At 36.7% G+C, this 26283-nt stretch overlaps 1 protein-coding gene across 2 annotated transcripts in view; it reads right to left on the bottom strand.

The window, feature by feature from the left end:
• Positions 1–12863: 12863 nt before the first annotated feature.
• LOC145996145 (uncharacterized) overlaps positions 12864–26283 on the bottom strand; it is a 71476-nt gene continuing 58056 nt past the window's right edge. For both annotated transcript variants that reach the window (XM_083132481.1, XM_083132482.1), the window contains exons 11-12: positions 22882–22961; positions 12864–17057 (exon numbers count right to left, since the gene is read on the bottom strand). In XM_083132481.1, coding sequence (XP_082988607.1) covers positions 17001–17057; positions 22882–22961 — 137 coding nt within the window. In that variant the 3' untranslated portion in view covers positions 12864–17000. The remainder of the gene's footprint in view (positions 17058–22881; positions 22962–26283) is intronic.

Genomic DNA, 26283 nt, shown 5'->3' with positions numbered 1-26283 from the left:
CGCAAAGAGAGTAACGTTTAAGAATCCGACCGAAGAAACTTTCTTCCAAAGAATAAATCTTATTCAAGAATAAACTAATGACAAGCAGACCCAGCTTCGTTCTTCACACCCATATGATCTGATGACCTGTTTCTTTTTCCACTGAAACAAACGCGATTCAGCAAGAAAAAGTAACATTAATTTAATACTATAAAATATCACGAGCTCGTCGAATGGGTAACAGTATGGTATAGTGAGATTGTAAGTGCAACAATTCCCATAGAAAATACGACATTTACACCCCTTTTAGCTTAGCAGTATTTTTTAAGGTCCGTTATCGCAACACTACCCATTCTCCGAACATAGCATCCATCGCCTGCTAGTATGTATTCAACAAGAATGCCTTGGCTAAGAATTGATTCAATTGAATGCCACGTCACAAATTTACCTTCTGCCTGATTATGAAATCATAACAGTGTACTTTGTTTCTTCTCATTTCCAAATTAGATCTACTTCACGTAGTAATACTAAAAGTCTGAATATTGCCCTAAATATATTTTCTTCATCGTGATTCAGATTTGTAGACTTCTTCATTTGATTTGTTGTTTTAAGTCCACTTATGCACAGAAAGGCTAATCGGGACAGGACCTACAGTTAAAAGTGCGGTCCGAACCACTATGTGCTTCCACTGGGTATCGAACACGGAACCCTAGAATACAAAACGACGACTTTACCACTAAGCCATCAGGGAGGCATGGAACAAAATAATGTTCTAACTGTATAAAAATGTGATTTTGTGCCCGTTGTTCAGGTACGTACCTCCACGAGCAGAGCAGCACGGTAATGAATTGATCCCTCCCCTCTTGACGACTCATTGATTTGCTGTTTTATTTCTCATTTTGTGCCACTTTTGGTTGATTTGCGAAGATGGGGATGAGTGATGACATGATGAAATTGATAAATGGACACTCACAAACAGGGAGGGGCGAGGGGCAGTTCCCCCCCCCAATTTTCTCCACTTTTGCTCCCGCACTAAGCTAAACCTTATCTACAAAGGGAAATATACTGTCTTGCCCCACCCACAGTTTTGGTACCTTGTCCCCCCCCCCCAGGTTTTGGAACACAATCGCCGCCACTGCTCACAAACATCCATGCCCAGGCCGGGATTCGAACCCAGGACCCCTGGCGTCCTAGTGCGATGTGCTCTTGACGATTAGAACTTGCAATGAATCTTCAATAAAAATATGAATAAAAACGATCGCCCCTTGCAGTGGCGGCGTTTAGGAGGTCGTGTGGAGCAGTTGCCTATCATTTCTTGCCACCGCATTAAGGCCTCTTAATGCTAAACCTTGCCTACCAAGATAAACTGTTCTTCTGCCATCCCTCTCCGTTTTGGCACCTAATCGCTGCCACTGGCCCCTTAGACTTCTTTCTTTTTTTTTCTTTTTAAGATTTTGCCCGCGCCTCGAGAGAAAATCTGTCGGTTACTAATTGTTTCTTGCATGCCTTGAAATCGTCCCTCTAACCAATGTGCATGGACGTCCGCAGGATTTTTTCCAGGGAGGGGCAAGCAAGGTAATTTTTTTCCAGGGGGGGCAAAGGACACATATTTTCCTACAAAATAGTGATGGTCCCTCAAAAAACACTGTTTCAGTCTGAAATTATCATGTTTCTTCAACGAATTTATAAGAATTAACATAAATTACTGTGATTGAAATGAAAGTATGTGTGAATTATATAATTTTTAGGTATACATTCATTTTCCAGGGGGAGCCGTGGCCCCCCCTTGCCCCCCTTTCCGGACGCCCATGATCATGTGTCTCATCGTCGCGATTGTCCAAAATAGGGCGAAAAGCGACGCAAAGAAGAAAATACAAAAGCAGGAAACGTAAATAATATTTCGTCGGTCATCCTATACATGTGCAGTTGGTCAATCTCTACAAGCAGCACGCCGTAGCGACAATCGACACGAGCCCATTCAGTATATATTTCGCACCGAAGCGCCACGCGACATGTGTCGCTTGAGGATTTCTCCAATCGAACGCAGGCTTATGCGACCTATCATGCCGCTAGGGTGTGAAACGTTGCTCTTGATTGACTCGTTCCAAAGCGACATGTGTCGCTTCGGTCTGTAAGATTTCAGATCAAAGCATGTCGCTTGGGACCGAGCCAATCAATAGCAACGCTTTCCCCCTCTCCCTTTTATGTATCGAGTAATCCAGTTCTCACATACTGTCATAGGAGGCGGATCTAGATTTTTTGTCCTGAGAGGGGTACAGATTATGGTGTAAGCATATAAGACATAACTTTGGAAATACCAGGTGATCCGTTTGCGATGTCAGAAAAGTAAATTTTTATACACAGGAGGTTAATGTACGTATCTGTGAGCAGTTTGTTGTAATATAAGCAGAAAGGATGTAAGTTTCGAACGAGTGGAGGTTTACAGACTGCAGCCACATGGCGGCGCTACTGTGCATGGCAACAAAGGTGGTGATCATGTCACAACAGCACACACAGTATGTCATATGGTATGCGAAATTTTCGAGTTTTTCATGCATGCTACTGCCGCCACGCAGCTGAAGTCCGTAAACTTCCACTCACTCGAAACTTACATCCTTTGTGCTTATATTACAACAAACTGCTCACAGATACGTACATTAACCTCTTGTGTATAAAGATTTACTTTTCTGACATCTCAAACAGATCACCCAGTATAATGTTTAATTTTTTTTTTAGATTTTTGAATAAGCATCATAATATTCACATGAAGACAATTACTATGGATAGTTTTACGCCTAGATTGTGGCCAGATAAACTAATCGCGACTAGACCTTCAAAGTGGAATCTGAAGTACGTAGTAATATAGCTCTTCCAGGAAACGAACACAGGATCCTTTGATGATAAGATGATAGCATTAGCAGATTTTTATGAAATGAAAGTAGTTCTACGCAAGGACATAATTAGGGGTTCCCCCCGAAAGACTTACCAAGTAATAAAGTTAAATAATGAAAATATACTTGTTTAGCATTTGTTGTGCAATCGATGGTTATTAATTTCATTTGAACTTATTGGAAGGCGAGGATTTTTTGTCATTCAATAAATATCCATTTTTTTCATCTATTTGACATTAATTTCTTTACCAGGGCACTTGTTTTTATACTAACTATTCCGATCTTAACTACAGGTGAACTAGATAATGAATACGTGCTGTTATATCTCTATTCTTATGCCGTATTTCTACCTATTCGTGTAATATTAACAATATAATATTAAGTAATTAGAACATTCCAATTAGTATTTATTTAATTTAATATAATTATTTTCATTTAAACATTATTATTATTACTATTCCTGATACACTTGGTTCGGATAGCCCCCCCCGAAATATATTTCTAGATACTTGTTTGTGTTTGTGTTTGTGTCCAATCCTCTCGCTTTATGGCCTGAATCCACTGATTTTTTTCGTATCGGGTCTGTCTGAAAACCATACATAGACACCTGAGAACAATTATTTGTCCCCTATCTCATGTTGAAACCAAAAGTCACACAAAGATTGTCACCTTTTGTTAAGACACTGCCTTTACACCTTTGAACTCCATGTTATTCTTTTCTTTTCAAAACCGGAAGTGCAGTCCCCGCCCGCGTCAAGGAAGCACTGAAATGTAAAACATCCAGTGAAAGGAGGAGATGGGCTTGAAATTTAATTTCCTCAGGAGAAACTGGTACAAAGTATGGATATATTTGACTAAAGTGCGCGTCAAATCTCCTGCATATGGCGACAGCCAATAGCAGCGCACCGCAGCGGTGCCATGTCGAAATCTCACACGGAAAAGAGACAGCGTGGTTGAGCGAAACGCATTGTCACGGAACTAGGCAACGCCGCACGTCTGTGATTCGCTGGTGCTGTTCAGCCGTTCAAGGCCATATGCAGGAGATTTGACGCGCACGTGTCTTCAGTTAACCAGGTAATGTTATTGCCAAGGTGCTCCTCCCCATCTCCTGAGATATCTGGAAAAACTAGTTTGGATAAAGGTGGGGTGGGGTATGCTTGCATGAATAAACAATGGGTGGAGGATGCTAATGTAAATTGTCCTAGTGCTAGCGGGGATGCTTTGTGAGGATTTTCTTAACTGAGAGGGTAGCGTCACTACACGTTACCCTACATTGACCACTGTTGCCCCTCCTGAGAAGAATCCTGCGGGTGACCTTGGTTCAGGCCTGTAGCCAGCCAGGGGACTACCGTTAGCCCCCCACCCGATATTGAGGTCAGCCCCTTTGGTATTAGGTAAAACTATTTTTTTGTAATTTGTTTGCAGTGAAGAGTGAAAATGTAGACAGCAGATATTATTTTGCTCACAACTTTGGTGAAGGATAAATTCAGGGAGCATGAACAGGAGCTATTACATTCGTTCATCTTATTTATAAGAAGTAGCGACAAGTATTTAAGAGATTCTCTTCTCTAGACTTCAGAAAGTTCCTTCACAAGGGAGCTTCTTTATCTGTACCTTCGCTACCCATGTTGCGACCTCCCGTTTATACAGAAATCTGTGACTTTTATGTCATTATGCAAATTCCCTCCGCATCTGCGTCAAAGGTTAACAGCTCCCAAGTTTTGGGAACGAAGGGGAGTTTTATTGTTTCGGCCGGGGAGTGGAATGTACGCTAGGCACTATGATCAAATATTGTCAATCTTTTCTTGGGTGATATAAATATCTGTATCATCAAATGTAGCATGGAGCGTGTAGTAAGGGATGATTTCAGTAGCAGCCAATTAACACTTCAAGCGATATTTTAAAAGATATAGAAAAAATGTAGTAGTGTGATATTTCTAAACGTAATACAATGACCAGGGGGTCTGCACCCCCGAAAGTCTTACCAATTATTAAATAATATAATTGATGGTTATTTATTTCCTGTAAACTTGGAAGGCAAAGGATTATTATATTTGGATCGTACTGCTTTGAAGGACAGTACAGTGGGATCCATTAGTATTACCGTGCAAATTGTTCATGACTATTTTCATTAATTTTTCTTGTACATCCTGTGTGTTTTTAAGCGATGGATTTCTATGTATGCTGGTGCAGAAGTTGTCAACAGCTTGTTTAGAGTTTTCTTTTAATTCTTGAAGCTCTTATTGGGTCAAATAAAGTGCACGAACATGGTGATGGACAACTTGCACGGTAATACTCATGGACCCCACTGTACAAAAGAATATTTATGCAAGCAACTACTAATGATAATATGCATAAAATATTAATCAGGAATTTTACTTTTCGTCAACTGGATCCAACATACATTTTTATTATTCAATTCTTTATGTATTTGACATTAATTTCCTTGTTTCTTTTATACAAATTTTGGCGCTTTTAAGTACTCGGAAGCTACATAATAATATGTGCTGTTATCTTTATTCTTATACCATCTTATTACGTATTCATGTAAAGATAAAAATGCAATATTAATAAATTTACATAGCTTAATTAATATTTAATTTATTTATTTTAAACATTTATATTATTACTATTTCTGAGACACTTGGTTCAACCCCCCCGAAATATATTTCTAGATGTCTGCCTCAGCTCACATTATACTGAAAATCCAAAGAGATGATAAAGGCGACGCAAAGTAACAGAAAGATACAAACAGACCGATGAGTGGCACTCGCGACGCAGAATATCCTTGTTGACCAGAAAACAACTCGTCAACAGCGTTCAGCGGGAAAGCATAATCGTCAGGATACTCAGCATTTCGCAATGCACGAAGCTCCATGGGTGAGATGAGTTTCAAGAACTTCAATTCAGTTAAAAATAACAGTTACTTTAATTTACTTCCTTTCGTGAGTGTCTGAAGCTCCAGGAAATCCTGACTTGTTTTTTATGAATGTAGTTTTTCACATCCCGGCCAAAATAGATTATTTTCCCCGCACTTTCTTTGTAACGATTACATTAAATCCATTTTTAAAATTCTGTAAAAAAAATATTAATTTTATCGGAAATTTGGAACTGCTGGGACAAATAAACTGTTGCTGTTAAAATAAATAAAATGCTAATATTCATGCACAGACATCTGTTGCAAGCTAATATTTGTACGCCGACCATCATGGTCGTGGCGGAGTGGTTAGCACAGGGTACTACGAGGCAGTTGGTCCCGGATTCGAATTGAATTGAATTGTTGTTTTAAGTTCACTTCATGCACAGAAAGGCTAATCGGGGCTGGACCTACAGTTTAAAGTGGGATCCGAACCACAATGTGCCTCCATTGGGTATCGCACCAGGGACCCCTAGATTACAAGACAGCAACGATACCACTGGGGATGCCCAGATCCTGGGTTCAGTGGCGTCGCGTGTGGTTCGCATACGAGTGTTCACAATAATGTTTTGTACTGAATGCAGATTTACTCCTCTCCCTTGTAACTTCATCTTCAATTGAAAAAGTAAGAATAACAGTTCAAATTATTTTCAACAATTTCCCCCCAAATCACGCTATATTTGAAGTGATGCCAGGTTTAGCGAATTCTCCCTAAAGTTTGCAACGATGTAGCACAGACATTTTCGAGTCCCCCTAGACATGTCTTGTATATGCAGCCCCTTAGCTGGTAGCTCTATGCAACACGCACAGCAATTGTGTTCAAAGCCCTCCGTGGAACACCGTGCGGGTCAGGGTTACCAACTATCTAGAAAAGTTATCAGACGTAAAAGAAGTCGTGTCAGAGTCAATTGTGTGTATATACTCGTACATCAAACATAGTATTATTTCGACTAAATATACGTATGTTTGTGAGCATTTAATATGTACGTAATTTAAAACATATACATGAGTGTTCATGCGAACATTATCATCTTTAAAAAAGATGGTGTTCTTTGTGAGTGCTCCTTCATAAATTTCATATCATCACTCATTCTCATCTTCGTGATCAGCCAACAGTGGTAGAAAAGTTATGCTAAATAATAAAAACCTAATCAAATCAATTGATATTGTTTTTTTTATCTTACTTCGCTTTTCTACCACTTTTGGCCAGTCGCGAAGATGGATGAGTGATGGTATGATGATATTGATGAAGGGACACCTACCATACCAGGCCGGGATTCGAACCTGACCCTTGGCGTCATAGCGCATTGTGACAGTTGTTCAATATAAATTTTCACACGAGCGAATGCGCTTCAAATCGGGCAGGTGTTGACTCTTGCCATCTCAGATTTCCATTCTTGGCGAACGGCGTGGGTTCGATTTTTAAGAAACCCTTCACGAGAGGTTTTGGATAGAAATCAAATTTGTCCGATTTTCAGATAAAAACAATAGCTATTTACAAAACCTGGTATTTTCAATTTTTTTTTTTTTACCTCAGAAGCAAATCGAACTAGGAAGGTGAAACTGGTCTTATTTTGAAGATAAAAGAGTCAATATAATTTGGTCAAATGAGTATTTTGACCCCCACCCTCCAAGGACGTATTTAGGGCATGGGCGGAATTTGAGCTTTTGCTTTGGGGGGGGCAGACTCTGGGAGAAGCATATGATATTATAAACTAGGGGATATTCAATAACCCTCAGATATTGAATATCCTCTAATTTATAAGGGGTCCAGAGGCCTTTCCCCGGAAATAAAAAAGAACAACTTAAAAACACTTAGTTTTATGCCTTTTAGATTTGAAAATGTTAAATTTCCTCGCTTAAGTAAACAAATATTAATTAGTATATTGGTTGTCAGTTTTAAAAGAAGCAAAACAGTACGATTATTGCATTTTGCATGTCATTATTTCTTTTATTGATACAGTGCTCATATTACTTTAAAAAAGTTACGGTACAATAGTACGCTTCAGAAATTTTAGAAAAATTAAATTGAAAAGTTATTTTGATGCCTCAGCAGTAACTGTTAACTCAACACAAAGTCATTTTACGTTTTCTTCTTTCTTCAAACTGTACACATCAATCAAATCGTCTAAGAGCCGCTATTGCGGCGCAATTACCGCACGTGACATCATGCCAAACGTCAAGATTTGCGGTATGGCTTCATAACAAAAATGTAGTAACTGAACTTAATCATGTGTTATTTTTTTAGTCTTTTTAAAGTTGAGGGGCCAGGCCCAGTGGCGTGCCCAGGATTTTCAAAAGGGAGGGGTTATGTATACTTTTTCTTGGTAGTTAGCCCTCATTTTGACACATTTTCCAAACTTTGACGTTCTTTTTTTAGGAATACTGGGCCAAAGGGAGGGTTATAACCCCCACCAACCCCCCCTTGGGCACGCCACTGGCCAGGCCGCCTATGATTTAGGGGTCCGGACCCCCTGAAAGACTTACCAAGTAATTTATTTAAATACTTTCTTCTTGCATTTTTTTTACATACTCGATGGTTATTTATTACAGCCGAACTTATTGGAAGGTGAGAAATTGGGATCATACGACTTAAAAGGACAGTTCCAAAGATTTATGCACACAATTACTTATGAAAATATGCATAAAATATTAATCAGGAACTTTAATTTTCCTCAATTGAATCTAACTCCTATCTTTGGTATTCAATAAATATTCACTTCTTTCATCTATTTGACATTAATTTCCTTGCCAGGCCAGTTGTTTTTATACACATTTTGGCGATATTAACTACACGTAAGCTGGATAATGAATACATACTGTTATACTTCTATTCTTTTACCATAGTTTTACGTATTCATGTAATAATAACAATACAATATTAATTAATTTACATATCTAATTAATTTTATTTTAATTCAACTAATATAACTTATGACTCGCGTACTGTCGACGTGGCCTTTGCCCACGTCTTGTACAGTGGGATCCATGAGTATTGGCCAGCAAATTGTCCATGACTATTTTGATTAATTTTTCTCTTACATCCTACGTGTTTTTAAGCAATGGATTTTTATGTATGCTGGTGCAGAAGTTGTCAGCATCTTGTTTTGAGTTTTCTTTTAATTCTTGAAGCTCTTATTGGGTCAAATAAAGTGCACGAACACGGTGATGGACAATTTGCACGGTAATACTCATGGATCCCATTGTACGTACGCTCGCATGCGTGACCTTCGGCCACGTTTTAGATGGGGTTCCTCAATGATCTTAATGACTTTGAAAATGTCTGCATGTTGTATTGGATGATGGGGAACATGTGTACAAGTTCGCTAATTTGAAAAGTTTAGAAAGTAACTTTATGTGTGTATGGGCTTTAATAAGGTACAACTATTCAAACTATTAGGCCTATTGTCTATTTTCTTAATAATGAACTGAGTAAGTAATAACCGTTTCAAGATAAGTAGTTGGATGTCTTGCATAAACGAATTGAATAGCGACTAAATTGAAAATGCAATATTTACGTATTTTGTTATTTTCACATTTTTGAACGTAATTGGATAATAACTGTTTTCCGTCATTCCCCTCAAATTCCTACCTTGCCTCTGTAATAAATTCTGATGCTCACATTTTGAAATTCGAAAAGTCGAGCATAATTCCCTTGCAGTAGTTTTCGGGGTGAAAATAAACTTTCTTTAAGTTTCCTAGCAACGTCCGTTTCCATGGACAACAACAGGCACGGCAAGCTCTAAGGAATTGCATGTCATTATACCCCCTAAACATTTAGTTAAAACAAGCACGATGTAGATATTTACGCATTTAGTATAACAATATATACGTAATTGTATCTGGGCTGAAACTCCTTATCATGTAGATGTCACCCTTGTTTCAGGCACCTTTTCAAAACCATGAGTTCATTCATCTGTGTGCTATTGATCTGTGAGAAATATAATGTATCTCGACAATTAAGAATTGAAGGAAACAATGTGTGCTTCAAAAAATGCCCGTGGAAATGGTTGCTAAGGACATGAAAAAGGGCATTTTCACCCTTAAGGAAGGGCCGATTGAGCATTTTTTAATTTTCTCGGCCTTTTGGGACGATTTCATGGGGGGTCGTAATCGGCCATTTTTCACCTCCAGGTCTTCCTTCATGGAGAACATTTATGTCAGTGAGTGAGTGGTGAGATTGGGGCTATATATATATATTGGATTATTATTATTGAGCAGTTGGTCCCCCTCCGAAATACGTGCCTGCCACCCCTTACTTTGGTGAAAATGTTATTCTTCAAGTTTACAACCCTATTAAGGCCAAGAGTGACAGTTTCGCACCAGGTGTGCATTTACTTCAACATCGTCGGAATGGGAACTGCTACTGAAAAAGACTCTGGTGTACAACAGTGTATGAAATTCTCCCTATGTTGCAAACGGAAGAGTTTTTTCTTCTTTTTAAGTTATTTGTTAAGCTAGATACGGTACAACGCTTGAAAAATATGAGGAATGACAATTTTCAGAATCCCAAGTATTCCTCATGGAGGGATAAAACGCAACAAATTCAATTTCAATTTACGGCTAACCAAATAGAAGTTACGATTTTTCCGTCTGCGAATCAAATCTTCAACGTGTTCTCTTTCTGTTCTTATGTTTCTCTACGCGGTATGAAGTTTATTCCCAAGATAACAAGTAAAATAATACTCCTATAAGCATAATGCTAAGTTTTCTCCCCTTCTACAACCACCTACCACACAGACTTCTCTATCCCGAGCTCACCGTGTTTAGGGTCCTCGTATCTGGCTGTTCCTCCTGCCTTGTAAGCTTCAATCCAGCTCATAACCAAAATTATATGAATTTTGTCTCAGACACACATGCTTCTAACAAATCCCTTTGTCTGTTAACAGTGTAGCCGTTTGTCCCGGGTTCGAATCCCAGCATGGGCATGTGTGCTTTTCGTCCATTTTATCCTTTCATCACTCATCATCTTCAAGTTGCTTACCATGACAAAAAGGTTGGGGAAAATTATAAAGGGGGTGACATGAAATTGAAAAATGTTTCTATTTTTTGTATTTGCTTTGAGCTCGAAGAAATGGAAATAAACTCGACATACGTTTGAAATAAAAACCATTCCTTTCATAAAAGTTTCTACCTCCCCCCCCCCACTGGACGTCCGCAGGATTTTTTCCGGGGAGGGTCAAGCAAGGTGTTTTTTCCAGGGGGGGAGGATGCGTATTTTCCTCCAAAATAGTGATGCCCCTCAAAAAACATTATTTCAGTCTGAAGTTATCATGTTTCGTCAACGAATTTATAATTTTAACATAAATTACTGTGAAATGAAATTATGTGCAAAATATATAATTTTTAGGTACACATTTACTTTCCAGGGGGGCGTGCTCCCCCCAATCTACATTTCAATTCGAACTCTGAGGAACACACAATAAATACGAGCTTATGAAAAACAAAGCAAAGCATGACAAGCCATTTATAGGTCTCTTGATTTAAATCAAATTTTGAAGGAAACTTTTTACAATATGGTTTCAAATGGACAATGTTATGGTTTCAATGAGAAAGTTCTTATCAGGCTAATATTTTCGAGCTGGAGAATAGTTTAATTGAAAGCAAACCACACAAAGATTCACATGTGTTAATGCTCTAGAAGGTAAGCATAATTGATTTTTCAGAGTTTGGAATATCATACTGATTCTTTTAAAGGAGAGGAATATTCGAAAATGGCTTAGCTGCTGGCATCAGCCAAAGGTCCAGAATCAACAAGCACATTAGATTTATGTAAGGAAAACTACAGGATTCTTTACGCACATAGTTGAAAGACAGTACTGTTTTCCTTTGGACGATGCATGCTATCTCCTTGGTATTTATCACATACAGCAGGGCATTGGTATGAAAATATTCGGGAGCTTTCAGACCAAAGCAACACGCGACGAGTAATGCAGGAGTTTCACACTGAAGAAACAAGCGACATAGCCACCTGGTCTTGAACAATTATATCCCGGACAGGTAAGTTAGTTTCTTGAGAACACAAATGTCGTTCTTTAACAAAAATGGCCCAGTTTGAGCAACATGTATGCAACAAGTGCAATGCTTTGCTTTGATACCAAAGGTTGCAATTATTTCTGAATGTTGATTTCCAAGTGGCATGTGCCGCTTGTTGCGTATCCCTTTGAAAGCTGCGTTAACTCGGGATCGGCGCGCTCGCTTAGAATAGTTTTAACTTAACTGTGCGACAGTATTGAGTGTCAGTGAAATGGCGAAGCCAGGTATAAGTGGCAGCAAGCTATGGAATGCACTAAGCTGTTGCAATGAAGATTTCATCGAAACGGTTGGTAAGATTATTCGCGGAGCGAATTGACAATGTAGAGAAAGTCTCCAATTTGTTAATTTTCGGTATACTAACTAATTTTGGCCTCCTAATCACGAATCTGTTGTAAAAAACCGAGGGTCACGTCTGGAAATTTGAAAAAAAGCTGATTGATTTTTTATATATATATAGGTGTATATGCGTAGTTTTACGAACGAAAATGTAATCTCCTGTCATTGTTTCCAACCATGCCGTTGTTTTACAAGAAAATGATTTATGATGTTCAATTCTAGTACGAACCGTATTTTTTCGATGAATTTAGGGATGAAATGAGTGCTAATGGAACCTAACATAACAGGCCTAACCTAACCTCATGTGATTGGTTCGTGGGGCTACCCGTGGATGGCTTTTGGGGCTAACGTTATTCGCTGTACTTTACCTTCAAAAAAAGAAAATGAAAAAGGACTATCGTTTATTTTTGCACTCCACTAAAAATATTATTAAAATGAAAGCACAATATATACCATTCATATATAAAAAGGGATACATTGAACTAAATTTAATGTCTCTCTCTTTATATATGAATACATTGCGTTTTAATTTTAAATAGTATTTTTAGTGGAGTGCAAAAAAAACTGGTCCTTTCCCCCTTTTTTTGTCCTTTTTACAGGAAAATTTTTCTCTTTAAAATCTGGTCTCTACTGATCATATAGAAAGGGGTAAACATTGCATTGCAACAAATGTAAAACATGAACAGAGCGAAAATGAATTAACATAATGTTACTCATCCCTTTATTTGTTTATACATGGAAAGTTAGTACACCTTACATCAGAACTGCACGATCTCATCAGGTAATAAAAGCTTCATTTGCATAAGGCTAAAAGTACATGGCACAAAGGTAGTATACCTAACCTTCAGGAGTAATTTTAATAATTTCCCACTTTACATAAAAAAAGAAGAAACTACAAACAAAAATACAGTAACAAATAAAAAAAAAGCAAGGATTCACTACAAGCAAAAATGGATTCTTCCTGCTTTCTGGCTTAGTCAGGCCAACTTCTACGGCAAAATCCATAACAGTCTTGTATAGCACAACAAGTAGTCAACTTCTCAATATTTTACTATTATTATAGTCATGGAATACTTGTAGCAAGAAAAATGCAAGCGTCCCTGTTTAGACTTGGAATTAACTAACTATACAGGCACATTTATACTTCACTACCATTTCCTTTACTCAAAACACCAACAATTCCAACTGGCCCTCTCATAAATTGAATAATACTTAGAATATACGAGGATACATCAAAAAGTAGAGGCAATCTGTTAAATTACTAACATGAGCTAGAGCAGTGAACCAAGGTTACAAGTTTATTTGCTTCTTTTCCTAAAGTTTCCATGTTAGTAACTACGTCACATATAACAAATGCTATTTCTTGTGCAATTTTTTTCTTACCAGAGTATGTGTGTTTGAAGGAGGGGAGTACATATCTTGTTATTTTATCAAATTTTACTACAAATATTTTCCCCTCCTTTTTTCAGTATGGCATGAAGTATTTGTAAATTAATTGAATTAAAATAATCTGATATTTTAATTCTCGTACTCCCAGACCCACTTCTTCGGACTCTACGAATTTAATGTTGTAATTCCTTGAAGAAGGAACTGGAAATGTGTAAGAAATGATGAACAGTAAGCTGTGAAGTCAACCACTTCTTGTAAGTCTTAGGGAGATTTCACACCAAAACGACACACGATACATGACATGCGACATGAGTGTTTCACACTGACACTTGTTTCTCTGCTCATTTCGCATGATGATACCGATATAATTCCATTAATCAGTTTCTTATAGTCACCCGAAAAAAAACAAAAAAACAAAACATAAGAGACATTGTTAAATGTAAATCACGTAACATCCGTGCAAGTTATTGAAACTCGGGAGAAACATGTTGCGCATGACAAAATGGAGAAATCATATGCACTCACCTCAAATTGTATAAGCTGGACTTTCCAGACTGGATAAAGCAAAGACCTCAACTCTAGAGAAATTGTTCTCAACCGATTGAAACCACGTTCCGGTATTTTTTTTAAAAAGTCAATGCCCGGAGCCTAAGAATTTTCCTTGTAAATACCTTTCCAGTATTTTAGATTTTATACATGAATTAACATGCAATCATGAAATTAAATATTGACAAATAAATTCTGGTATTATCATAAAGAGTAATAATAGTTTGATTACACATAGGATTGTTGACAAATATGGATGACAAAGCGGTAACATGGTCTCCTTGTAATTAAGTGATTCTGGGCTGGATACCTGGTGGATACACATAGTGGTGCAGATTATACTTTAAACTGTAGGTCCAGTCCTGATTAGTCTATTTGTGTATAAAATGGACTTAAAAAAACAAAAACTCACAACTCAAATATGAAATTGGGATTGTGTTATTTGTCAACCACTTTCAGCAGAACGTTTCACAGCTCGCTATAGTTGATACGAGGGCCCAATGGATGAGAAACAATGCACTAGAGTACTTTACCACGTTCACTGATCTATTTTGGACTAACATGTCTCCATGTGCTGGCTGTACCAAACAATGGCTAAAACACGGTCTCTTTACATGATGTTGAAGGCAAATTACAACCAATAACTGCACCAAAAAACTTGAAGCCAAAAGAATATTGTGTTCAAATCTTAAGAAATTGTACGTATCGATACTTTACTACATCAACAAATTAGAGGTACAAACATGTTGTAAGGCCTCCAATTTGGCTCTCTTCTCAAGTTTAAATGTAGCTCATTGGGGTGAAGCATTCACTGTGCATACGCAAACAACAAACTGAGGCAAGATGATGCACGATATTGAGAAAACGGCCCAGTCCGAGATACACGAAACTGACAAGCGGCACGTGCACCTTATCGTGTTGCTTCAGTTTGAAAGGTTCAATTGATTACTGAGGGTTCGCTTCCACGCAACACGTGTCTCTTGCAGTGTGTTGCATGTTGCTTGGGTGTGAAATCTCCCTTAGTGGTTATGTGAACACCAAGAAATTGTTTTATTCATATCATTTCAAATGTTTGGACAACGTTTTTGGAATCCTACATGCTATAAATGGGCCTTATTTCATAGCTTACTAAACAGTTAACCTAACCGTGAAGATGAGAATGACGTTAGCTCTCGAAAGCTCGGAAGACTTTCCGGAAATCACCTGGCTGATTGCCCGAGCAAACCTCTTCAGTATTCGCCACCAGGAAAGCTTCAAGAATTATTTCAGTTAAGCTGCTGTCTTGTACAATAACAAAGAAAACTACGTTGATATACTTTTAAAACTACTGCAACATAATATGTAGGTCAATTCTGAAACACCATCATGACATGCTTGCATGCTGCTCTATTTATTAGGTTAATGCTTAAATTTGAAGTGTTTTTGTTTGGTATGGTAACACTGCAGGGTAAGGAGTTTGTTTATCGTTTCACATTAGCCAATTGGAGTGGCATTGTTGTGCTTGTGAATACACATTAAATTTTGCAGATTTGAAGGAAGACAGTGTTATTTGTTGGATAAAAAGAACAATAAGCGTCAAGTGGAAAAACTAACACTTCCGACATATTCTTCTGTCTGAGTATAACATGGCAGCAAAGGCAACGGAGGTGACTCAAAATGTTTGTGCCGTGTACCGGGAGAATGACAACAGAGAAAGCAGACAAGAAAGTCATTTTGTAATTTCAAAGAGGGCAATTTTGACATGAGTGATTCTCCACGTTCAGGAAGACCATTTAAATGCTTTAATCCACAATGATCCACATCAAGTTGAGCCGAGAATTAGCAAATATGAAAATTCAACCATCGTGCGCCATTTGCATTTCATGGGCAAGGATCCGGATACCGCATGCTTTAAGTGAAAACAACACAAATCAGCGAGCAGGCCAGCCAGTGCTGCTGCAACACGATAATGCACGCCCACACTCCGCTAACATGACAAAAGCTGCTATCCAGAGGCTTTCTTGGGAGGATATTCCACATCCTCCATACTCACCTGATCTTGCACCCTCGGATTTCCACCTTTCCAGCTCTCAATCTAATGTACCAATCTTAATGGAAACTCCTTTGGTAACGAAAATGCTCAAACTTGGCTTCACATCTTTAATCCCAAATCAACTGATTTTGTGGATCGATAAACTGCACCAACATTGGTAGATAGTCATAGACAATGAAGAAAAATATATTACTGATTAATTTCTGTCTTTTGTTCATCTCAAATGAGTTTCAAATAAAAAAAAAACTTTTGCCACTTTTGCTATGAAGTTATGCTTAAACCTGATATATTAGTGATTTCTATAACAAATTGCCTTTACTGTTTGCAAATTTCTCGTATAATGGCAGTTTCTTCTTAACAGAAAGTTAAGTACAAACAGAAGGAAACTTATATTTTCACTCAAGCTCCCCTTGTACGATCGTCACATACCCAACACATTTCACACTACTCTAGCAATATACAGCTTATGAACATATTTAAAATCTCACACTATGAGCACAGATTATTACATAAGCTTCATGAAAAGAAAAAAGATTGAACAATATGTTCAGACACCAAAAAGTAAAAGTACTCCTCCATATTATAATGAAGCTGTTGACGTCTCTTTAGATACAAATATACACATTAATGTATACATATATAAAAGTCACAGTATAAAACAATGTATTATAAATAAATTATAAACCACCACACACCTATTTCATTCTTTATTATGTATTACTATGATCCTACATAGTAGGATTAGAAATTTCTTATACATTTTATTCTAACAAATTGGAAGGCATATTGTATATACCTTTCGAAATCCATTTGTAGAGAAACTCGTAACTCAGCACCACGCAAAGTATATTTCTTTAACTTCTCATGTATTTATTTATTTCGGTTGCACCATCACACTTTCATGTTTGTTAACTTGTCCAATCTGAGAATGCTGAAAAATTAATTTGAAGCATCACATATTAAATTATGGCTAAGAATAATATTGTTATTCAACACAAATATATCATGCTAAGTGATTCTACAATGACATATAGGTTGATGAAAGAATATCCAAAATGTCACTACTTACGAGGGTCATCCAGGAAATAAAGACCGTTTGGTTATACAAAATGAAAAACAAAATATTTATTGGGAAAAAAAATTCTGTTACATACCTGAAGCTTCCTTCACGTCTCTACATAATCACCTCCTACATTTAAACATTTGTTGTATCTGGGCACGAGCTTCAGAATTCCCATGTTATACTCTTCTGCCGCCAGTTCATTAAGCCAGGTGGTCACTGCATTCTCCAACTCTTCATCACTTCCAAAACGTTTACCACCCAGAAACTCTTTCAGCTTAGGGAAAAAGTGGAAACCGCTAGGAGCAAGGTCTGGACTATAGGGTGGATGATCAAAAATTTCCCATCCGAATTGATCCAGCAATTCTTGAGTTGCACCAGCAGTGTGAGGGCGGGCATTGTCGTGCAGAAGCACAATTCCTCCAGAAAGCATTCCTCACCTCCTGTTTTGGATGGCTCGGCGTAGTTTTCTTAGTCTCTCACAATAACGATTTGCATTGATTGTAGTAGTGCCTTTTGGCGGAAATGCGCGAGCGGTCTTTTGTTTGAATGCAGTAACCATCTGGCTTAATGAACATGGGAATTCTGAAGCTCATGCCCAGATACAACAAATGTTTAAATGTAGGAGGTGATTATGTAGAGAAGTGAAGGAAGCTTAAGGTATGTAACAGAGTTGTTTCTTTCCAATAAATATTGTGTTTTTCATTTTGTATAACAAAACGGTCTTTATTTTCTGGATGACCCTCGTAAAACTTTTATACTTATTCTCCTTGGACCCTGTGTGGTTCACAACACGAGGTCAAAATAGTTGTTAGAAGCTTAACTAGATTTCAGGAAAGTGTTCTTTTGCGCAGTGGCGTCGCCATCCTAATGGGTAGATAAAATATCTTTAGGTGGGCTCTAGTTCGGTGGTCACGGTATAGCAATTTTCCAAGGTGGAGCGACGTTTCATGAGGGTGTCCCCCCTTAAATAATCAACGTTGTTCTCTACTGGAGCATTCTTGTTAATGGCTTAAATTCATACCTATAATGCAATTATTACAAATATTTTGTGTACAATTTTGATTAGTGTTAAAAATTTGCCATATAAATTTCCTGTATTTTGTAAAAAAAAAAGAATGAATAATATAAAAATAAAGTGAAATAAGCTTTCATCGGTTAAAGAAAAGCTTCTCTATGCTTTTACAAGACAAACGAAGCTTGTAAACGTAATAATGGGAAAATTATATTTAGTCACAGTTACCGGAATACTAAAAATAATTGTGGAATAACCATTTTCAACAGATTTATTCAACAAATTTTTCCTATTCTTGTAGGTTTACTCATTGTCTTTACATGTGTTAAAAGTTAAATTTGATCGTTTTGGCGCACATAATCATTTTTCGCATGTTAATGAAAGGAAACCATCCTAATGGTGAATCTAGAAATGTTCTTGACTTTTGAAGTGAAACTGAGTTATGTTAGTCAATTGTTAAGGCTGCTTTGTGTACTTTATACTATAATTATTTCCAAGCTTGTTACTTTGTGTTATCTAAATATATCATGTATTCATTTTATTTGGGTGGGTACATGGGTGCTTCTGCAGCTGGAAGGGACAGTGCAAAAACTTTGAAAACATGGCATCGCACAATGATCGTGAGAAGTGATACAGGTCTTAAAAAGTATGTTAATTGCACTAGTAATTTATGGTAATATAATTAAGCTTTGTTTCCATATTAAAAACACTAAAGTTGCTGACCAAGGCAGTTTATTAAGATTTAAAAACACTTTACATGTTTACGTTTCTACCCTCTATAAGGTTACTTTTTTTTAGTTTAGTTTAGTTCTTCATCTGAGGAAGACTCTGATAGAAGGTAGAAACATTACATGTTAAGTGTTTTTAAATCTTAATAAACTGCCTTGGTCAGCAAATTTAGTGTTTTCAGTATTTTTTCCTATTAATTATTTCCACGGTTGTTAAAGGTTCAGGAATTTTAAATACATTTAATTTTGATGGTTCAGGAATTTTAAATACATTTAATTTCGGTCAAGGAGAGAAAATCAGCAAGCATAAATGGGTTCTGGACCGTAAAGAACCTTTGGTAACACTTTACTATAGGGGTGACGGATTTCTTACTTTTTACAGGAGAAAGTACTTACGCAAATCATTTTCTGTAGCGTTGTGGAAGTTTGTGAATGTAGTTTTGATCCATTTTAATGTGAATGCATGTTGTTTTCTGCGAAAATCTCTGTCCGACACGCTCTTTCTGCTGCCGCCATTTGCTTTCTGCACGAGAGCACAATGTTCCGTGTGTTAGATGACGTATCCCGGTAGTCAGTGTTTCAAACTCGCAGTGTTTTCATTATAACATGACGTGTCGAGTATTTTTTTTTTTTAACTATGCTTGCCTAACCTGACCTTACGGATAATGGTTTGTGGGGCTAACGTAAATGGTTTTTGGGGCTAACGTGAATGGTTTGTAGGGCTAATGTGAATGGTTTGTGGGGCTAACGTGAATGGTTTGTGAGGCTAACGTCAATGGTTTGCGATGTATTAGCATAATTTCAAATCCGGGCACGAAAGTAGGTATTTTCCAGTGAACAAGGTTGCAACACTGCATAAATCGACAAAAACACTCTCACAACGCGCGATGAACCAGTACGCTATCGCCATAATGTGTGTTACAGAATCAAAATAACGAGTAGCAGTAAGTACTTGTAAATGTAAGAAATAGACATTATTTTCGTTAGCAATTCATTATTTCACCTAAAGAAATGTTCCGCATTCCAGAATAGTACGTTAGCAATGGAAAAAAGTGCAAAATAAATGATTTATAGGTGTCACCCCTATAGTAAAGTAGTACCGAACTGTATGGAAATTGAAAAATACGCAACTTGACCAAATTTAAATTGTGCGGGAAAAAAAAGGCCTGGGTCCTGTTGTGGAACCCAATAGAATTTACGTATTGCTGGACCTAAACAACCCTGATTATCTCTATTAGTATGACTTGGATATTACTGTAAGTGGTTTAAAAATTGCATGATTTTATTAGTGGTTAGCCAATTTCCATTCTGTATTCTATGGGCTACATTGGGTTTCAAGCTTGCTTGCACACAACTGTACATTTGGGATTCTTTTGTTGATTGTAATAACTAGAACTTGTGTAATACAGATTTTAGTGAAAAATGACGTCTCCACACAGTGTGATAGTGTCACAGAATGTTAGTAATATTCTCATTGAGTACTATTAGTGCAAATGGTGCCCTTCGTGACACAGTGCAATTCACATTCGCTAGATATACTCTTCCTTTTATATAAAACGTTTTATATGTCATTTCATTGCATTCGGTGAGGAAGCATCCTGAGGTTACTAGTGAAATGACACAGGTCGGTTTTAACTGTTTTTAATTGTTCAATGTTGAAGTACGTATTTTAGATGAAAAGGGTCTTTTAACTTCAGGGACTTTTAATTTGTAACAGAATATGGAGGCAACAACAGTTTTAGGAATAGTTTCTAAATTCCAGTTTAACCCATATCAAACCTACATCCTTATTCCTAGTTTATAAAATATCCTGACGTGGCTATGGAAAGTTTTCGTAGTTGAAGTTTTAGGCCTGAAGAACAGAACAGTAGATTCTCGAAACGTTGTTTCGTAAATTACAAACTCACAAAATGTAAGTACCAACTTTTTGTGTTTTTTAAATATATTTTTATATATTTATTAAAAATACATGTTATTATAGATGATTATTTTGGACAATCTGGTCTGGCCAGAAATAGTTAGAGTCTATTTAAAATGAAAAAGCATTTTGAATGCAGTAATTTAACAAAGGAATACACTACATGCATTCTACTTTCTTTTTTGAAATTTGTAATGTATGTAGGGATACTTTAGTAAATTTAAATTCACCGTATGTAGAACAGTATTTTATTCTTTGAATGTTGGAAAAAAAAAGTAAAGTACATACTGTAATATGCATATCTTATTGTGTAACATCCTACACTTTTTTTCTGAATAGCAGACACTTCTTAATAACAGACATTTATTTTTCACCCAGGCCTGTCCGTTAGTGAAAAGTTTTACTGTACAAATTCTTTGTTGTTTAATTTTATTGTTCTCTAAAATATTGTTTACATTTTAATTACATTTTTATTTAGAAGCAAATTTTGGTGTCATAAGGTTATCAATGGTATCACATCTCATATCAATGTTACAGTCTTGATGTTTCTTTATGCAAATTTCACAATTTATTGTTGATCTCAATAATATATAATAACAAAATACTTCAGTATCTTCACAAGAAATTTCAATTTTGTTCATATTTTATGAGGGGGATTTTAGGGAACTTGAAACCAATGTGCCCTGGTGTTTTTCAACAACAAAACAAATACTATTTTGTAATAACTTTAAAGTGTTCAAACATGATATTCTCAATAGTTTCGTGGCTACGTAAGTCTATTAAACTATTGATAATGTTTAGACAACAGCGTAAGCAAACCACGTGAAGATGCAAAATAATCTAACACGGTTATTTTTAGTGGTTTTTATTTTATTTTATCTGCAATGTTTCATCCTGGTTTCCCAGAACATTTTCAAGAAAAAAAGCACATGAATGCTCTAGAAGTAATTTTAAGCGGATGCATTTTTTCATATTTTGGAATATCATAAAGGTTTTTCGAAAGGAGAGGAAAAATACAAAAAAAAACTTCTCTGGCGTTGGCCAAAGGTCCAACTGAGCATTTTAAGGCCACATTTTGAACCTTTTCGAAGAGCAATTTTCGAAAATTCCTCTTCTTTTGACACACACTTTAATTCTGAAAAATTACATCTGTTTAGAATCCTTCCGAAGTAGAATTTCTCGAACTATGGTACATGAATCAGTACTGTACATAGTTAATGAGCCTCACTTATCGCACACTGTAATGAGCACATTCGTCTAATGACAGCAGCACGGAATGCCTTCGTTGTTAGGTTAAGTTTCATTCTCTTAGCATAAATACATAGGAGTTTTTCAGGGCTTCACCAAGAATGCATCATTTATGCTACAAGCTGTAAACCTAACATGCCTAACCTATGAACATCTGGAAGGGGGGCACCCCCCTGGAAAATTAAAGTCAAACAAAAATTATATATTTCACACATATAATTTCATTTCAGTCAGTTCCGTGTGTTCATTATTGAAAGGGAATTGCAGGAACATGATAACTTCAAACTGAAGCAATGAATTTTTGAGGGGACAACACCATTACGGGGAAATATGTGCCTTGTTTGCCCCATGGAAAAATTCATTCCTCCCTGGAAAAAATCCTGCGAACGTCCATGGTCTTAACGTAACAACGATAACATTTATCATGAGGTCATTAGATGACAGTGTTAAATACAATGTCCGATAAATGAGACTCATGAATATCATTATTGCCAGTTGAGTTGATGTTCCAACAATGTAACATTATTGAGAAGAAAAATTTATAACTGCTTCTTTTTGTTAAATGTATCTCTTGTTATAACTGTAACATTAATGAACTAAAAATGAATGTCTGATGAAGGGAGCGTGTGTTTTCCAAAAACGATACATCTAAAAACATGTATAAATGCTTGTAACAATGTTAAACTACAAAAAGAATCAGCATCTAGAGATGTTAATGCAATATAGCCAGTATTAAAGCAACAGTGGATTGAAATAAAAGGAAAAAAAAATACTATTTCAACTTACATCTTTCTTGACCTGTTTTGCTTTTGCCATATTCACTCGATCATTGTCATCATCAATCTGATCAACATCTTCATCATCATCTGGAAGAGAACGTTCAAAAAATATCCTCAATAATTACATGAAAACAGAAACTGTATGGGAAAACAAAAATAATACATGGTATCTTAATATAGGGACATGAACTTTTCGTTTTACTTTTCCCTAAATTTCAATGTTTATTTTTGCTGCAATTTGGTGTTATTTTTCGCAGTTTAGGTCAAAATTTGATGTTATTTTTACATGTGTTTTTATGGTTCTTGCCTTACCAATGCTTTAGTTCTGGGAAATTGAGACAAAGTTTTTAATTTTAATGACAAAAAAAAATGAAAAACTTTAAGGCTTACTTTTGTGAGAAATGTCATAATATCTTGCATCTAGAAAACTATTTCATCTTGTCCACCACTAAACCTCCCAACTGCAATAAATGAATCATGGCAATCTCTTTTGAATCGAAGCTTCACCAGATAGGCTCAGGACTCATAGCACTTCAGGTAACTCTCTTCGAAGAAGTGTTATCCCCAGTTTATATTGTATATTTCGTGCGTCTCTCACGTTAAAGTGCAAAATTCGCCACTTTTTTGAAAAATTACATAATTTGCGTTATTTCGCGATTCCGAAACTGAAAATTTGCCTTCTTAATCTACCCAAATACATTATAAACACTTTATTGTGCTATCCTCAACTTTTCGTTGTTACTGTTACAACAATAATAATTTATATAAAACTCACAAATATTAAAATATATATAACAACAGCGGCTTCAAAAAAAGCACAAAAAACAAAAAAAAAAACCATTATTCTTACATTTTACTTTATGTATTGCATTTACACTCTGTAAAAAAAATTAGCATTACTGTATGCTTATTACGGATGTTGACAATTGTGAGTTTCGCATGCATACATCTTTCCTGCACAACTTGAAATCAATTGATTGAAACATTGGTCTGGATTCACTGCGTAGTGTGGTGTTATTCTTTTGTTGATTTAGTGTTTGGAGTGTCCGCTAGAGGGTGTTGCAATCAGTTACTGCTGCAAGGCTTTGTAATCAATTGTCAGGAATCTGTAAAACGATTGTTAGTAGTACAACTTGTGACGTGTTTTATGTTGCAAACCACATGTTCATTATTGACAGTTTGGATACGTTATCATATTTGTGAAGTGTTCTGGTGGTGTGTAGTGTATTTGAGCGTGTTTTCTCGGAAAAATGGGCAGAAAGTGTTACATTTCACCACGTAAGCAAGGAATGGTTCTTGCTTTGCATATGGATGGTCATTCTCAGAGAGAAATTGGTCGACAACTTCAAATGCATCAATCCACAGTTAGCCGCTGCCTGCAAAAGTAACAAGAACATGGAAAATCATCACTGAGAAGTCACTGTGGCAGAAAGAAAAAGACATCACCTCGACTGGATCGAATGATAAAGGACATGGCACTGAAGAACAGAGGAATGAGTTCACGCCAAATTGCACATAAACTTCAAAATAAGGTGGGAGTTAATCTTACTCATGCTACTGTAGTATCCCGACTAAAGAAACAGGGTGTTTCTATACACTTCCTATGTAAAAAAAAACAGACTAACTGACGCACATGCAAAAGCTAGACGTGAGTTTGTCACACGTTACGGCACATGGAATGATACAGATTGGGAGCATGTGATATTTTCTGATGAAAAACGATTTAAATTGCTGGGGAATCACAGCTCAGTTAAACTGTGGATGCGGAAGGGAGAAGAACTTGCAAAATCTTGTAGTTTAGAAACTCAAAAGTTTTGTGGCAGTGTTATGATTTGGGCATGTTTCTCTGCAAAAGGGATTGGCAGGATGAATATTTGCACAGGGACTGTTTAGGCTTTAGGCTGATCAATATCTGGAAATCCTGAATCTGAAAGTTCTACAAACTGCAGGAGATAATTTTTCTGGACAGAATTTGGACTACTTTATTTTTCAAGACGATAATGCAACCTGTCACCATGCTCAGGTGGTGAATAATTGATTTCATGATATGAATATTGAAAGACTTTGGTGGCCGCCCAACTCTCCAGACATGAATCCTATAGAAAACCTGTGGGCTATGATGTGCAAAAAAACTTGGTAATCAGACGTACAGGTCAAAAGAGGAACTTATGGCAGCAATTGTACATGTTTGGAATGAAATTGAGGTCGAATATTGTCAAAATCTCATTCATAGCATGCCTCGAAGGTTGGAAGCACTTAGGAAGGCCAGGGGTGGCCACACTAAGTACTAGTCAATGTATTTACTTACTATCATTTCAAATTGACATATCATGATGCATTTAAAACCTTTGTTCAATCTTTTTACTTGTAAAAATTGTCTTTGTGCGAAAACGTTCCACAAGCTATATTTGCAATAATTTTGTTATTAGTTCTGTCAAGTGCATTATGTACGTAACTATGACTTAAATAATAAAAATATATTGTGTATATATAATTGTTAGGAAAACAAATCGACAAGTCGAATTAAATCAATAAAACAACTGATAATTCACGAGCGAAATGCTGACGACCAAAAATAATGAAGTGATGCTAATTTTTTTTTACAGAGTGTATATTTGTATCATTACTTCTTATCCATCTAAAAAATGATGAATGTTATTTATTTCACAGGCAATACTTATGGATTTTGACCAGATTTATGCTCTGAACATACATGAAAGCATGTATTGTTTTATTGTCAAAATGTAATTGTTAGTATTAAGCAGTAGCGTAGCATCCTAGTACGCCCATACGCCCGGCGTTCCCTGATTTAAAATTTTAAAAATGCGTAAATGCTGTAAATATAAAGTAAAACGTGACAAATTATATACATGTTTGAGCATTATGGCATTATAAAAGCTAACGTCTCGAATCGTCTACAACGCTCCACTAACAGCTCTTGTTGTAGCATTTCTCTAATGTCTCTGCTTGCCGGACGCCAGCTAGGTTTGGCGTACAGGACCATGCCTTCCTGGAGGCAGAGAGGAGTAGGGAAAGCTTGTCGTTTGGATCTCTACAGCACGGGTGAAATGCTCTCGCCATACGCAGGCGTACAGAGTGCCTGATTGGTTCTAGGAGCCATGTGACCTTTCCTGCCTTCCGATTCAAGGCGCTGTACTTCCAATGCAGACAACAGAAGTACAATTCCTACCCGGTTTTTCGCACTCGTGTCCATAGACAAACCTCGTGCCTCTGCTCGTGCTGTGTGATGCTACAATATGCAATATTGACTGACGTACGTATCTTTAATGACCACTGCATTGTGTAATTTATCGCAAGAACAGTGAAGTGCATTAAAAACTAAAAGAACAAAACAGTTTTTGTCACACAAGTTGATAAAGTCCTCGTGGTAGAAGTTCAGCCTGTGGCT

This window comes from Lepisma saccharinum, chromosome 12, assembly GCF_977018435.1.
Source record: "Lepisma saccharinum chromosome 12, izLepSacc3.1, whole genome shotgun sequence".
In the NCBI taxonomy this organism is placed as follows: Eukaryota; Metazoa; Arthropoda; class Insecta; order Zygentoma; family Lepismatidae; genus Lepisma; species Lepisma saccharinum.
Note: the sequence above shows the minus strand (reverse complement) of the source record. Positions and strands in the feature narration are given on the sequence as shown.